Genomic DNA, 14,433 nt, shown 5'->3' with positions numbered 1-14,433 from the left:
GGCGCCACTCGCCTGTTGGAGCCGCTCCGCCCGTCCCAGCAGGGACTTGCTCGGCGAAGGAAAGGCGGACGAAGACAGGAGCGCAAGCCGAGGATGTGGCGGTGGGATGCGCGGGTGACGAATCTCTTCAAGAGGAACCTGCAGCCCACGCTGACCTACTGGAGCGTCTTCTTCAGCTTCGGCCTGTGCATCGCCTTTCTGGGGCCCACCCTGCTCGACCTGCGCTGCCAGACCCAGAGCTCGCTGTCGCAGATCACCTGGGTCTTCTTCTCGCAGCAGTTCTGCCTGCTGGTCGGGAGCTGCTTGGGCGGCGTTTTCAAGAGAACGTAAGTCAGCAATTCCCGCTCTTGGCTCGGCGTATCGGGCTCTTTCTCCGCCGGCATCGCCTGCCGCCTCGTTCCTTTGGGAGCGATGATGCTGCTGCCCCGGCCGGGAGAGATGGAGGGAGCTCCCTTTCTCTTTTGCCCCCTGGGCACCTTTTCAGTATCCAGGGAGGTGGTGTCGACCATCACTTGCTGGGTGGGATGCGTGCCAAGCTGTGCCCTGGAAATCGGTGCCTGTTTCTGTGCCCATGCCTGTTTTCCGGTGCTACCAGGCTGGAACAGATCTGATGCTGCAGTTCCTGCCCTTCTAAATTAAGGATCTTGGGCAAAGTTTGGTGCACCTATGCCTGTTGAAATCCATGCCGAGTTCCTCATAAGTCCCAGCCTCAAGTTTGGGGCATAAATCAGGACTTAATTCCGGGTACATGGGTGTTGGATTGACTCCAGCAGGCAAAAATACTGAAGGAATTTTTTTTCCCTTTAAAAATTACTCAATACTGTTTTAGTCCTGGTTCCTAAATATATAAGCAAAAGGGGTAGAAACCAGACTGTCTGGCTTGGATTGTGAAGTCAGGAAAAAGGGGGGAAAGCCAGCCATATAATGATTTGTTTTGGGGAAACATGTTTTAATGTGCAGGCCACGGTGGTTCCCCCACAAACTATGGCTTAACTTTATGAATGTAGCCTATGTGTTGCTGCAGAGACTGGGTTTAATGGATGGTACAATCCAGAGGACATTTCTGGTGGTTGGATGTGTGGGTGGATGAGTCAGATTGAGTAGGCACCTAACACAGTAGTGGGCAAAACCTATTCAGGGAGAACCTGGTTCCTGTGTCTTTAAGAGCAGCCCTTCGCACCAAAATCAAGCATTTAGTAGCCACGTACATAATTGTTTGTTTAAATGATAGATTACAATGAAATAAGATTGAACAATGATAGAGATGCAGTCACAAGGGAAATTTAGAGTCAGTTATCTTAGAAGCAGTTAACCAAGAAATGTCAATATCCCTCTTAGATATGCTTCTTATACAGGCAGTTTGTGAATACAACACACACACACATACACACTTTCCCACATTTTATTGCTTTTGCTAGTTAAGTTTGACTTTTTGCAAATTAAACCAATATCTGGGTTCAAAAAGCAATGTGCTTCTTTGTGAATTATTTAAAACATATCCTCCAATAACTTTCAGAGGGCTTATCTAAATAAGATCAAAGTAATCTGGCCAAATATGAACAGGGGCCGTGCAAAATGATATTTATGTAATAACCATGTACCTGTCAGTTGAGAAATCCCACAGAAATCAACCGTGCTGTAGGATCACCTTCCAGGGCCTATACTAGCAACCCTTGGGTCTGTTCACATGACATCATTGTGCTTATGTGAACTCTTTTGCCTGCATAGAGGTGGTTGCAGACTTCGGGGAAAATGGAGCATGTGGCAGGATCCCAGAAGGATCTACAGTGGGGAACCAGCAGAACGCAGCATGCCTGATGGACATTGACATAGAAACCTCAGGCTGCAGAAATCATGCTGAGAATTTCTCTTTGTAATCTAAGAGGTTTGTTGTAAAGGACTTGTTTTAATAACCTCAGTGTCCAGATTCAAGCTGTCTTCTTCTCTGAAAAGCTGGCAGTTAACATCTAGTGGCCAATAAGCATTTAAGTTGATGTACGGTAAAATAGTAAATACTCCATTTTCATACAGAGTTCCAGGACAAGATGATGTGATTCTTTTTAAATCATTGATGAACAATTAATAAGGAAATGATCCCTGTAAAGCAGAAAACATGAACAGTAATTTCCCCATCTTACTCCCAATTTGTGTCTTATAATTGCTATATTATAGTCTTGATTCAATTTGTTCTAGGTTCCCATTTTAACGTATGATTAATAACTGTCAACTGATGTTTAATCTGGAAAAAAGTTTTAACGATCTACATGTTCTAAATCTAGGTGTTTTAAAGGTGTTGTTGACTGTATTTTGATCAATTAATCTTTAAAACCCAATTCTTTTAACTCGTAGGATGTTTGCATAATATTTAATAGTCTCATGATCAATGCATGTTTTGGAATTTCTTGAATCAAGACAAGCACACAAAATATTCATGTAACAACAGTTTTGTAAGCAAAGACACTCTTCCATTACCACAACTCTGAATAAAATCAATCACACTAATTATTCTTTTCAACGTCATAATTATGATGTCAAAAAGAACAGTCCTGCTTGAACTTTTAACTATTGGTATGCCTGAACATACATCATCCTATATAATTATTTGACTTCAACTTTACAGTGTGATGTGAAATTGTTCCATAAAATCTTTAGAATAGAATTTTTTATAAATGTATGATTTATGTGGACAAGATCACAGAGAAGCTGTCACTTATTAATAAAAGAGAAATTGTGTGTGAATTGGTTTGGACCATTTTGAGAAAAGTATGGGATTACATCTTGATTTCTAATCATCTGTCTTGGCAATATTGGACAGTGTCTTCTATGTCAGAATCTTGCTCTGTTATTGCCCAGCATCATTCTTCTAAGACATTTCTATAATTTGGTTCTGTCCAATGACCCTTTAAAGGAAAAATGAAATTAAAAGCAGATTAAATGATTATGGCATTTAGAATGCTAAAAGGGCTCTATTCTTTCCAGAGAGTCATGTATGTTACATGCATTATCTACAGTAACAGCCTATTTAAGCATGAAAGAAACTGCTTGGTCATGTATTTTTATCATTAAAGTAAAATTCATTGGCAAATTGTTTCTTAAAGATTCTATAGGCTAATCATTGTTGATCAATATTGCATTTTTCGCAACAGTCCTAAGTATGTCAATTAATTCCCAGCATTCCATTAGATGTAGTCTGAGAACTGAGACTGCAATTAACTTCTATACAGGTCAGCTAGTATATCATAGCCTTGATGTGCAAGTTTGTAGAACCTCAATTGAACTTGCAAGAACATTAGCTAGGTTTTATATTAATATGTACAATGTACATATTGTGCAATGTACAGTATGTTTTCTGAGTTATGAAATATGCTAAAATTCTCACTTTACTAGGGAAAAACAGAGAGAGAAGGCTACTTCCTAATTGTTAGGTAGACAGATGTTAATAACTGTGGAGTCCTTGGTGCTCTCTAAGCTTGGTTGCTTGCTTGCACCAAGGACTCCTCCATTCAACCCTGAGCAACATATATTCTCTTCTATAGGTGTTATAAACTAATACTGAAGAATTCTATTCTTGTCATTGGGTGATCAATTGCATCTGGAAGGGAAAAATGTTGATGGTTGTGTTTAACACAGTTGTGGACAACTAATTGACTTAGAGAACAAAATACTTTTGAATGCCTTTTAGCTCTCTCTCCCCCCTCCTGCCCCTCCCCATGAAATCCTTAATGCTCCATCATCTGGATCTCAGCAGTTACTTTTCAAGACATTATAAAAATGATGGCTTCTCTCTGTGCAGTGTTTGGATAACACATGTTTCTCTAACTGCTGCTATCTTCCGGGAAGTTATTTGAACTGATATTGACTTAAATGATATTTTTACATCTAAAAATTAATTTTCCAACCAAGTCCTAAAACTAAAATCTATTGACATAGTTGTCCAACATGTGATTTGTCTTTATCTGTTAACTCATTCACAACATTCTTAATTTAATCTACAGAAACAATGAGTTACTGTGTAATGGAATTAGAAGCATTCAGTTAAGTGATCCTGATTGTTAATTCAAAGAAGACATTATTTTTATCCCCAGATAAATTGGGCTTAGTTGGGGGGCTAAGATAACTCTTCTCAAGCATTTGCATTATGGACTACTTGCGAGTAACTTGTCTCTATATGACTGAGGCAAATTCCTAGAGAAGTCCTTTAAAGAAGTATCCCCTAGCACCCCATCATGACTGTCTTTTTAGAGTCATCTACACTTCTCCTCTGCTTTAACCAGTTGGATCCAGCAAGAGGAAGAATGATAAACCCCCGCCCCCCCTTCCCCCCCAAAAAAATCTGCAGTGCTGCTATTCCACTGTTTAATCTGCATTCAAAGAAACAGTAACTGTCAGGTGCAAGAAACCAGGAGCCGGGATAGAATTGAAAAGTGCTACAAGTTTATTTCATGCTACCTATACATGATGTATTGACTCCACCGTCCAGGTCAGCCTGGTCATCTCTAATATATGAACATATGAAAAAGCAAGCAGCAGCCTCCATTAGTTAGGACGTAGAAAATGGCTAAAGACATTGTGACTCGTGCTGCTGACGTAGTGGGAGATGATTCAGCAGGGCTCCCTTGGGTCAACCAAGACATGTGAATGGGACCTCTGGGTCCAAACCTCTTACTGCAATGTGGCAGATAATTCATTCAGCAATCTTCTTGCAGTGAGGGAGGCTACTTGCTTATTTATTTATTTCTGGTCTCTGAACATCTCAAAGAATACAGCTGTGTTATGGTGTCCCTGAAAGAAGGCAAGATTAGAATTTTTAGCTTTTTTTAAGCTTGAGAACTTTTATTTTTTTAATAAAATAGTTAACAACAAATTGTTAAACCTAATGAAGTATAATACACATTTTATTCCCAATCCATGTGGACAGTACTGAATTGGATGGATTAATTGCTTGAACTTCCTTCTGCTTTTTGATAGGACATAAACATGGGTCTCCTAGTCCAACCCTTTGGTTGTTATATACTAGCCTAATAGCTGACTTTCCAATTTTATTTGAACAAATGTGAATGCTTCACATGTATAACATAGTTAGTTACTGTGTTTTGGTCTTGGATATTGTAAAACTGGGAGGGGCTTTCATGAACCTTTCCAATTTGAAGCAGGCTTCTACATTCCATTGGGCTACCTTCGCAAGGGCCAAGAAAAGGTTGGTAGGGTCAAAATTGCACAGATTTATTTTAAATAGCAATAACACTTAGACTTATATACTGCTTCAGAGTGCTTTACAGTGCTCTCTAAGCGGCTTACAGAGTCAGCATATTGTCCTTAACAATCTGGATCCTCATTTTACTAACCTCAGAAGGGTTGAAGGCTGAGTCAACCTTAAACCAGTGAGAATTGAACTGCTGGCAGTAGGCAGAATTAGCCTGCAATACTACATTCTAACCACTGTGCCACTACGGCTCTTTAAAAAAATCAGTGAATAAAAAATAATTGTTTAATCTCACTGATGGTCAGTCAGATGACATGAAGATACACCTTTTACATATGTGGTGGATATCTTTGTAGCAGTCGACACCATGTCCAGGTGTACAGCTTTTCACTTGTGTGTATATGAGGGGTCCTTGGTGATCTTACTGATGATGTTATCTAGTTTGGGTAATTAAACATTTGCAAAAAAACAAAGTCAGAAACAACCAAGGACCCATCATCTCAACCTTGAGCTATAAATATTCTCATTTATTAGTTGTATGTTCATTCAATTCAGTTCATAGTGTTCCTAGGCTCTTGATGTCTTTACACTGTATTTTGTAAGTAGTGCCTATTTTTTCTTCTGGGTCTCTTGGTTTGCTTAGGATGTTTTGGAGGGCTTTAATTGGTATGATTCCATGAGGTTGTAGTAGTCTATTGGTGGTTTCTGGGATGATTTTGTTATTGGCAGTGTTGTATTGGTTGTGCTATATTGGGTTGAGTGGTCAGACATTTTTTGATGAAGTTGTGTGGACATCCATTTTATTGGAAGATGTTGTATAGAATAAGATAACCTGTTTCCTTTTCTGCTTTTCAGTGTTTCTGCAGTGTGTGTGTGCTCATCTAAATAGAGCTCTTACAGCTTCTCTTGTAGAAGGTTGGATTATTACTGTGATAGTGGAGCACTGATTGGTGTGGGTGGTTTGTGGTACTCTTATGTTTCTAGTTTGCCATCATAGTCTCTGCTGATCAGGATATCCAGGAAGAGTAATGAGATGTTGTTTTCTTCTTCCCTGGTGAATTGGATTCCTTTGAAAATGTTGTTGATGGTTTTGTGGGTGTTCCCTAATTGGTCCTTTTTTTTAGTAAGGTGATGGTGTCATCTATATAGCTGATCCATATTTTGAGTTGTATTTGTGGGAGTGCTATCAATTCTAGATATTGCATTACAACCTCCACTGAGTCCTGAAAGTAGTGTTCCCATAGATTCCCACAGGAGTCATCTGCCACCTACAGTGTAAAAACTGAAACACTCTATTGCAACAGCTACTTAGCCCAAACACACTGAAGACTAGCAGAAAGCATCCATGAACACCAACTAGGAGTCAGAAGATCTGATGAAAACTCTTTAATTTCACAACATATGGACAGACTTAATCATTGTTTCAACTGGAAAACTGTGACCATCCTAGACCAAGCCAAATCCAAAAATGTGAGAGAACTCCTGGAAACCTGGGTAACAAATTTGTCATCAATAGACACATAGACATAAGTAACATCTGCATACTATGCAAAAGATATAAAAAGGAAACAAAAAGACCAAAACAGCTCCCACTAGCAATCAGCATCCAGATGAGCATAGATTAACACTAACATTACCATCAGACCAACAATCAAGTAGTAAACAATACCCCAATCAAGGAACTGGCAAACAAGTTAACAGTAAAGAGCCCAACCAAACGACCCCCAAGACTACTCTTACTGACAGAACAAGCCAATATAAATGGAAAGAAACCCCATTCCTTACTAGCACTGATCATGTTACCTAGTTTGAGTAATGAGATGTCTGTAAGAAAACAATTTCAGAGAGCACCAAGGACTCCATAGTTCAACCATGAGCTACAAATATTCTCCTTTATTGGTACCAGCAAAGAATATTGAGACTTGAGATCCTCCTCCTGAAGATTTGCAAATCAAGTCAATTTGTGCTAAAATCTACTTTGAAGTGGTGGGCCTCAAAAAGGATCAGTCCATTATTTAAACTACCTTAAATTCTTGGGTTAATAGAGGAAAATCTTCTTATTACTATATTTGGAAAGAGAAATGCAATTACCCCTTGCTGGAGACTTACTGTTGGAAGAACATCCTTAAACTAACAGCTGCAGACCCCAGTGCTCACAAATATCAGTCTCCTATCATGAAGAGTTTGTCTTGCACTACATGTGATGCTTAGATCATCTAAAAAGATTCCATTATTTTTATTGGCATTCTTGTTTTGACCCATCAGGGGGTTCAGAATTTATACTTCTCTTGGAAGATATGAGATGTCAAAAGAATATGAAAGAAACTCATGTTAAATTCATAAGTCTCTAAATGTGTGCTAGAGATGGAGTGGGGAGAGAGATAATCAAAGATAATGAGACATATCACAAGAGTTGGCAGTACTGTATATCTATTGTGTTTTTGTGAACAATTTTTTCCCTAAAAACAACGCATAATGCTTTTAAACTCACTCTGTTATATTTAGTGTGGCACTCTTTTATGATAGATTTCAGTACACATTGCTTTCTGCATTACAAATCCTTAATTCTTTCTTGAAATTATAAAGAAGTATATGATAGGCTTATTTTTTGTCTTTGTTTTTTTTTTATCAAACAGGGAAACAAAGTTTTTGTTAATAGGCTAATGCCTTATTAACAGTCTGAGGTTGAAAGTTGAGAGTGACATTAAGGAAATATTTTTATTATGCTGGCTATTGCCAATTTTATGGTCAGAATTTACAATCAGAAGAAACATGCAGGCCACAAATTTCTCTAAACTACAATATGATTTGTTTTTCACTTCATGTATTGATGAACTTTAAAAACTGTTGGATTTTAAACCATGATTTAAGTCTTAATATTTACCTGGGGACTCGGATATTGCAGCTTTGATGGATTCCAGTGACTTGATTCTTGGCACATGCATGGACAAATGCATAGCTCTTCCAGGAATGCTTTGTAATTTCTTGATTCTGTCTATTCATCTAAACAGAGAAGTAAATAATTTCTTGTTGTAACTGACTGGTTTTGTTGCAGTCCATGGTACTTTCAGTCACTACCTACTGATCCCTAATTTGAAGATGTCTATTTTCTTTCTCTCACTCTTTCTTTTTCATAGGTCCTACATTATCAATGGAAAGACCATTGGTTTAACTGTTCTGATCTTACCTAACCTTGTCACTATGAGATTAATCTCCTCTTTAATCAGTAATGTATCTTTTCTTGAGCCTGAGCAAACAAACTATTACCTTTCCTTTTTTGGCACCCATTTAAAGTTTACTAATCAAGTTGATTGACATTAACTTATCACCTTTCCTTTTTTGGCACCCATTTAAAGTTTACTAATCAAGTTGATTGACATTAACTTTGTCTTAATATTTAGCAGGAGTCTGGACTTTTCACATTGCATTATTTACTTTCATTATAAGCTATTCTAAATCTTCTTTACTATCTGCTAACAAAATATTGCCATCTGAATTTCTTATATATAGTGTTTCAGCTTCATAGTTTCATTTAGGCCATCATCTTTCCAATCTTGCTATTCATATGACTAGATTCACTGAACATAAAGAGCGATGGGGATAACATGTATACTAATATCACCCCTTTCCCTATTTTGAGCCCGTTTCTCTAAACTCAATTTTTGCAGTACTTTTTTGTTATATATTTAAAAAAAACCTCTTTGGAAGAGTAATCAAGTGTTCTGGCATGCCAATCAGTCTTATCAATAAGGGAGAATATTTGTAGCTGGGGGTTGAACTGAAGGTGTCCTGATACTCTTTGAACTTGGTTGTTTTCTTGCAGATATTTCACTACCCAAACTAGGTAACTTCATCAGTGCTAAAGTGCTACCACTGACGATGTTACCTATGGTAGTTTGGGTACTTCTGCAAGAAAACAACAAAATTCAGAGAGCACCAAAGACCCCTCAATCAGTCTTAATATATTGCACGTTCTCACATGTTCTACACAAAGGCGTTGCTATAGCATCTTGTATTTAACCCATCTTTTGTTAGCTATCTGGTTATAGCTATCTCCTGCTTGTTTATTGTATTTCTTCCTCAATGTGCAGCTCTATTCTATTTTATAAACTCTTAAAGAAAATCTAGTTTGTGGGGAAATATTAGTGCAATAGTTTAATCATTTGTAAGTTTTCTTAAATTTCCCTTCGCAAAATATATGCCTAGGGCCACATAGCTCTGTTTTATGTTTGTCAACTGAATGATTGCCTCTTCCATGCAGCTTAATTAACAAACCATATTTTTTATAATCCTTGAAGCACGGCTAAATACAATACAAGTAGTCTTGACTTATGACCATTCATTCAAACCATTCAAAGTTACAATGGCACTGAACAAATGGTGGTTTTGACCGGTTCTTGGAGTTCCAGCCGTCCTAGTGCACCCATAGTCACAAGATTGCAATCCAGGTAGTTGACAACTAGTTCATACTTATGATGATTGCAGTGTCTTTCAATCACATGATTGCCATTTGTGACCTTCCCTGCCAGCTTCCCTAGAAACTCAGTGGGGAACCTGGCAGGGCAGGTTGCAAGTGGCTGGGATAAGTCTCCCCCAGCTCCACTGTGCTCGTGCCACTCATGCTGTGCACCCTCTCCAACTTTCACCTTACCTCCATCACAACCTTCTATACCCTCCCTGACATTCACACCTTGTATGCCCCTGTGTACCCTTCCTGGCCCTTGCTGTGCCTCCTGAGCAACCCCAGATAACACCCCAATCCTCGCTATGCCTCACTCGCACCTTTGGGCACCCACACAGACTATCATTGCACTTCCACGGACCCTTGCACACCTTCCTCAGTCCCAACCACACCTCCTCCACACACACACCTGCATGCCTCTCCCAAATTCTGCTGTGCATCCCTTACACTCTTATGGACCCCTTCATGCCTTCCTCATTTAGCAGCAATCACTTCCCTGCTTGCTTGCCAGCCACCTGGGACTCGCTACTTCCTGCCAGCTTTCCCATTGACTTGCTTTTTTCTTCACCTAATGACCATTAGATCTGGTTAACAATGGCAACTGTGATTGCCTCACCAAACAGTGCATTCATGCTTTATGACCATTCGATTTAGTGATTGAAATTCTGATCCCAATTGCTGTTGTAAATTTTGGACTACCTATATATGAATCCAGTCACTGAATAGAGAGATTGCTGGATAAGAACATCCTAAAAATACTCACGTCTTTCCAAATATATTGATCCTGTTGCTCTGGTCTTATTTATCTGTACCCCACATTTTAAAATAAATTCACATATGTATACAGTGCACTAAATAATAAATGTGGTCCTCAAATCACAGTGGCTCTGCACCCCTAGTGTGTGTGTCCTTAAATGGCTGGGAAATTCTGGGAGTAGAAGTCCACCCATCTTCAAGTTGCCAAGTTTGAAAAACGCTGGTTTAGCACACAATAGATAATACAGTGTGTCATTGCCATTCTATATTTAATTGTAGTTCTCTAACGTGCTCCTTCCAGCTTCAGCCTTTTCTTATTTCCCACTTTAGGCTTTTCTTTTATTAAGAAAAGTTTTTTTTCTCACTATTGGATCCTCCACTGTCTAAAAAACATGGTGCAGTTGTTGAATCCACCCAGGCTGCTTTAGAGTTATTACAGTTGTTTAATAACTTACTGTTCTTTTCTAAATTTCAAAGTATACTTTTGTGCAGGACTTGAAAATGTTTAGATTTTAATGCATTTATGAAAGTATAAATTTTTGTTCAGCTGTCTGGAAGATTATTTCAGAATATATGAGTGTTGCTAGCATGGTGAATACTGACTGTGGAAGAATCCTTTTAGGGAGGACCTAATAATGCCTGTCAGTTTCAAGGCTCAGTTTCTGAGATGTCAACCACATGCCTCTGACAAACAAGCAAGCAGGATAGTCTTGTTTCTCCCACACATCTATTGTCCAAAAGGATAATACTTTTAAATGTGAAGGTTACAATTAGAATGAATTATGTTATTCTATTGGTTTTAAAAAAATATTTAGAAGAGTTACTTCCCTCCCTCTTATGGGAATTCCATCTTAGGAATTATTTAGGGCAATTCCTTGTGACTATGGACAAATACTATCTCAAGCTATTTCTCGTATGAATTTGTAGCTCTAACAAAAAGCAGTTCTGTAATCCTTCTACTTATCAGTTTCCCTTCTTTTACTTCTCCCATACTTACAAAACAGTAATTTTTTCTGACATTGATTTGTGTCACATGCCTGCTTGCATATCATCTTCTCAAGGGAGTAGTAGCAAGTCATTATTTGTTCCAGTATTGATTGATGGTTTTTTCTTGCAGCCCACAATATTCTTAGCAACCATTTCCAGACCTGTGCTTGAAAGCATTTTGAAGACCATTTGTGCTATTTATATGTGTGGGTTAGGGGAGTTCTTTTAACAGAAAATCAAATTTACATTTCAATTTGAAGTACATGCTTTATACTTACAGCACAGGCAGGTGAAGTTGATTTTGTGGCATGTGTGAAAATGTTCGTTGCCCTTTGTAATTCAAAGTCATACTGGAAGTGTCAGTGGGATATTGTACCCTCTGGATATGTAATGCAAATCTGTGTACAGTGACTCTTGGCTACTCATCTGTATCTGGGTAGTTGCTTGTAATTCTAATTTCTGACTAGTTCCTTCTTTGAAGTTATTGTCCAATATCAACCTCATTTTATCTAGATAAAGGTTGAAAGCCTTAACCAACAGATTAAGTTTTTCCTTACCACCAATTTTCTATATAGCTAAGAATTTGCCTTAGACTGAATTTGACTATCGGTTCACATAATTAAATTCTGATGATATTAGTTAGTAACAATGCTTGGGTGTAAAGCAAAGGTCTTTCTTGACCCTATAAGGATTGAACATGGCCCTATAAGGACTGAACATGGGATGGTCTCCATTGAAAGCCTGAGTGCTCCACCAAGGTATAGCCCTCCTATAGTGCAGGAAGAGTATGGCTACTTTGCATAACATATTTAACAATGTAAATTAGAAATCTAGAAAACTTTGGTCCAGTTGCCATGATTTAACCTTTTTAGATACTTTTGACCTGGATGATTGAGTCTTCATTTACATGTTGCTTTTCATTTTGGGGAAGAGCAAGAGTTGGTTCATTCTAATGATGCTGAGACTCTAGAAAGAGTACAGAGAAGAGCAACAAAGATGATTAGGGGACTGGAGGCTAAAACATATAAGGAACGGTTTCTGGAACTGAGTATGTCTAGTTTAACGAAGAGAAGGACGAGGGGGGACATGATAGCAGTGTTCCAATATCTCAGGGGCTGCCACAAAGAAGAGGGAGTCAAGCTATTCTCCAAGGCGCCTGAAGGCAGGACGAGAAGCAATGGGTGGAAATTGATCAAGGAGAGAAGCAATCTAGAACTAAGGAGAAACTTCCTGACAGTTAGAACAATTAACCAATGGAACAACCTGCCTCCAGAAGTGGTGAATGCTCCAACACTGGAAGTTTTTAAGAAGAGACTGGACAGCCGTTTGTCTGAAATGGTGCAGGGTTCCTGCCTGGGCAGGGGGTTGGACTCGATGACCTCCAAGGTCCCTTCCAACTTTATTATTATTATTATTATTATTATTATTATTATTATTATTATTATTATTATTATTATTATTATTATTATTATTATTATATCCAACATTTTCATTTTTACTGAAGAAATTACTTGGATGAGTAATGAAACATCTCAGCTTTAATAAACTTTGATTCAGTTGCCATGATTTAACCTTTTTAGATAGAAATCTAGTGCTTGTATTCACATACCAGGCTAAGCTTGATTAATTTTATTTTTAAATTGTGATTGCAAAAGTTTCTTTATGCTTCGTTACACTGAAACTTCTGTAATAAACCATCTTACTATATCAGACCACTTACCATATTTACTTACCTAATTGATACAGCTGCCAATCTCACAAAAAGCTAAAGATACTGGATATACTTGCATATAAGGCTGTCTGTGCATAAGCTGACCTTCAAATTTTAACCAAACTATGGTGAAAAATATGCCACCTGAAGATAAATCACAGTTTTCATGGTATTTTGGTCAAATATTTGAGGGATGGCTTATCCATATATGGGCTTACTATATATGTGAGTACATAGGGGAAATACAGGTGTTTTTTTTTAAAGCATTAGGGTATACACTTGTGGATAAGTCCATCCACATATAAGCCAAATCTATTTTTTCTCAGTTTCTCTCCAAGTGTATATGGTACATCTTCCACACAAACTGAAGGTTACAGGTAGTCCTGGTGAAATGATTACTTGGTAATTGTTGGTAGGCTCAGATTTGGAGTCAGAGGAGAGGACCAATAATGACTAATAAGTGCCCGATCCAGAAGTGCTGACAGAGGAGGAACAATCAACTTCAGGGCTACCAGATGAACTGCCATCTGAGCAAGCAGAAGTGGTGGTACAAAACAACAACCAGCAGTCACAACTGCTGTCACTCTGTGAAGATGAGAGTGTGGGATTACTGCAAGTGTTTGGTGGCCTGCAAAGAGATTTAAAAAAAGTTACTCTGTGAGACTGCTCAGCATCAGAACTGTCACCCTGCCAAATAAGATACACCAGGACCGTTTCTGTTAAAATGGAGCAGCAAGCACAAAGCTATCCATTAACAACAATTGCCCATTAATTCTTACTCCATGTGCCTTGATTTGTGAACCTTGCAATCCAGATTTTGAACCTGAACCAGCCAATGAATCCACTACAAACTGTGACCTTTGGACTCCACCTGACTATTGTTCTGCATGCCGCTTTGATTTAGAACACTTGCTGAACTTTTGGAAGGAACTTGTCTCTATACTGCAAGTGTATGTATTTGCAAGCCTTATTAAGTGAAGATGTTGGCTTAGGACAGGACTCTCATTAAGCTATGGTTTGAAGTTACAACAGCACTGAATTAGGGAGTTTTATGATAGGTCTGTAGTCTTACAATAAGTCGTGGCCATTGCAGTATCCCCAGGATATGATTGCAATTCAGGTGCTCAACAACTAGAAAGGTCATAGTGTCTCAAGGTCACATGATTGTTATTTGCAACCTTCCCTGCCAGCTTCCAAAAAAGAAAAGTCAATGAGGAAGCTGGCAGGAGATCATAAATGGTGATCACATGACCACGGACTCTGTGATCGCTTGGGATTCATCTAATGATAGCAACTGGGACTGCCATAATTGCT

The 14,433-nt window shown here is 38.5% G+C and overlaps 1 protein-coding gene across 1 annotated transcript in view; it reads left to right on the top strand.

The window, feature by feature from the left end:
* The window catches only part of MFSD4A (major facilitator superfamily domain containing 4A), a 53,247-nt gene continuing 38,814 nt past the window's right edge, over window positions 1–14,433 (top strand). The window contains exon 1 of the mRNA XM_015817792.1: window positions 1–326. Within this exon, the coding sequence (XP_015673278.1) occupies window positions 94–326 (233 nt within the window). The 5' untranslated portion in view covers window positions 1–93. The remainder of the gene's footprint in view (window positions 327–14,433) is intronic.

This window comes from Protobothrops mucrosquamatus, unplaced genomic scaffold (assembly GCF_001527695.2).
Source record: "Protobothrops mucrosquamatus isolate PMUCROS unplaced genomic scaffold, P.Mucros_1.0 scaffold638, whole genome shotgun sequence".
In the NCBI taxonomy this organism is placed as follows: Eukaryota; Metazoa; Chordata; class Lepidosauria; order Squamata; family Viperidae; genus Protobothrops; species Protobothrops mucrosquamatus.
This window is presented reverse-complemented; position numbering and strand designations above follow the sequence as displayed.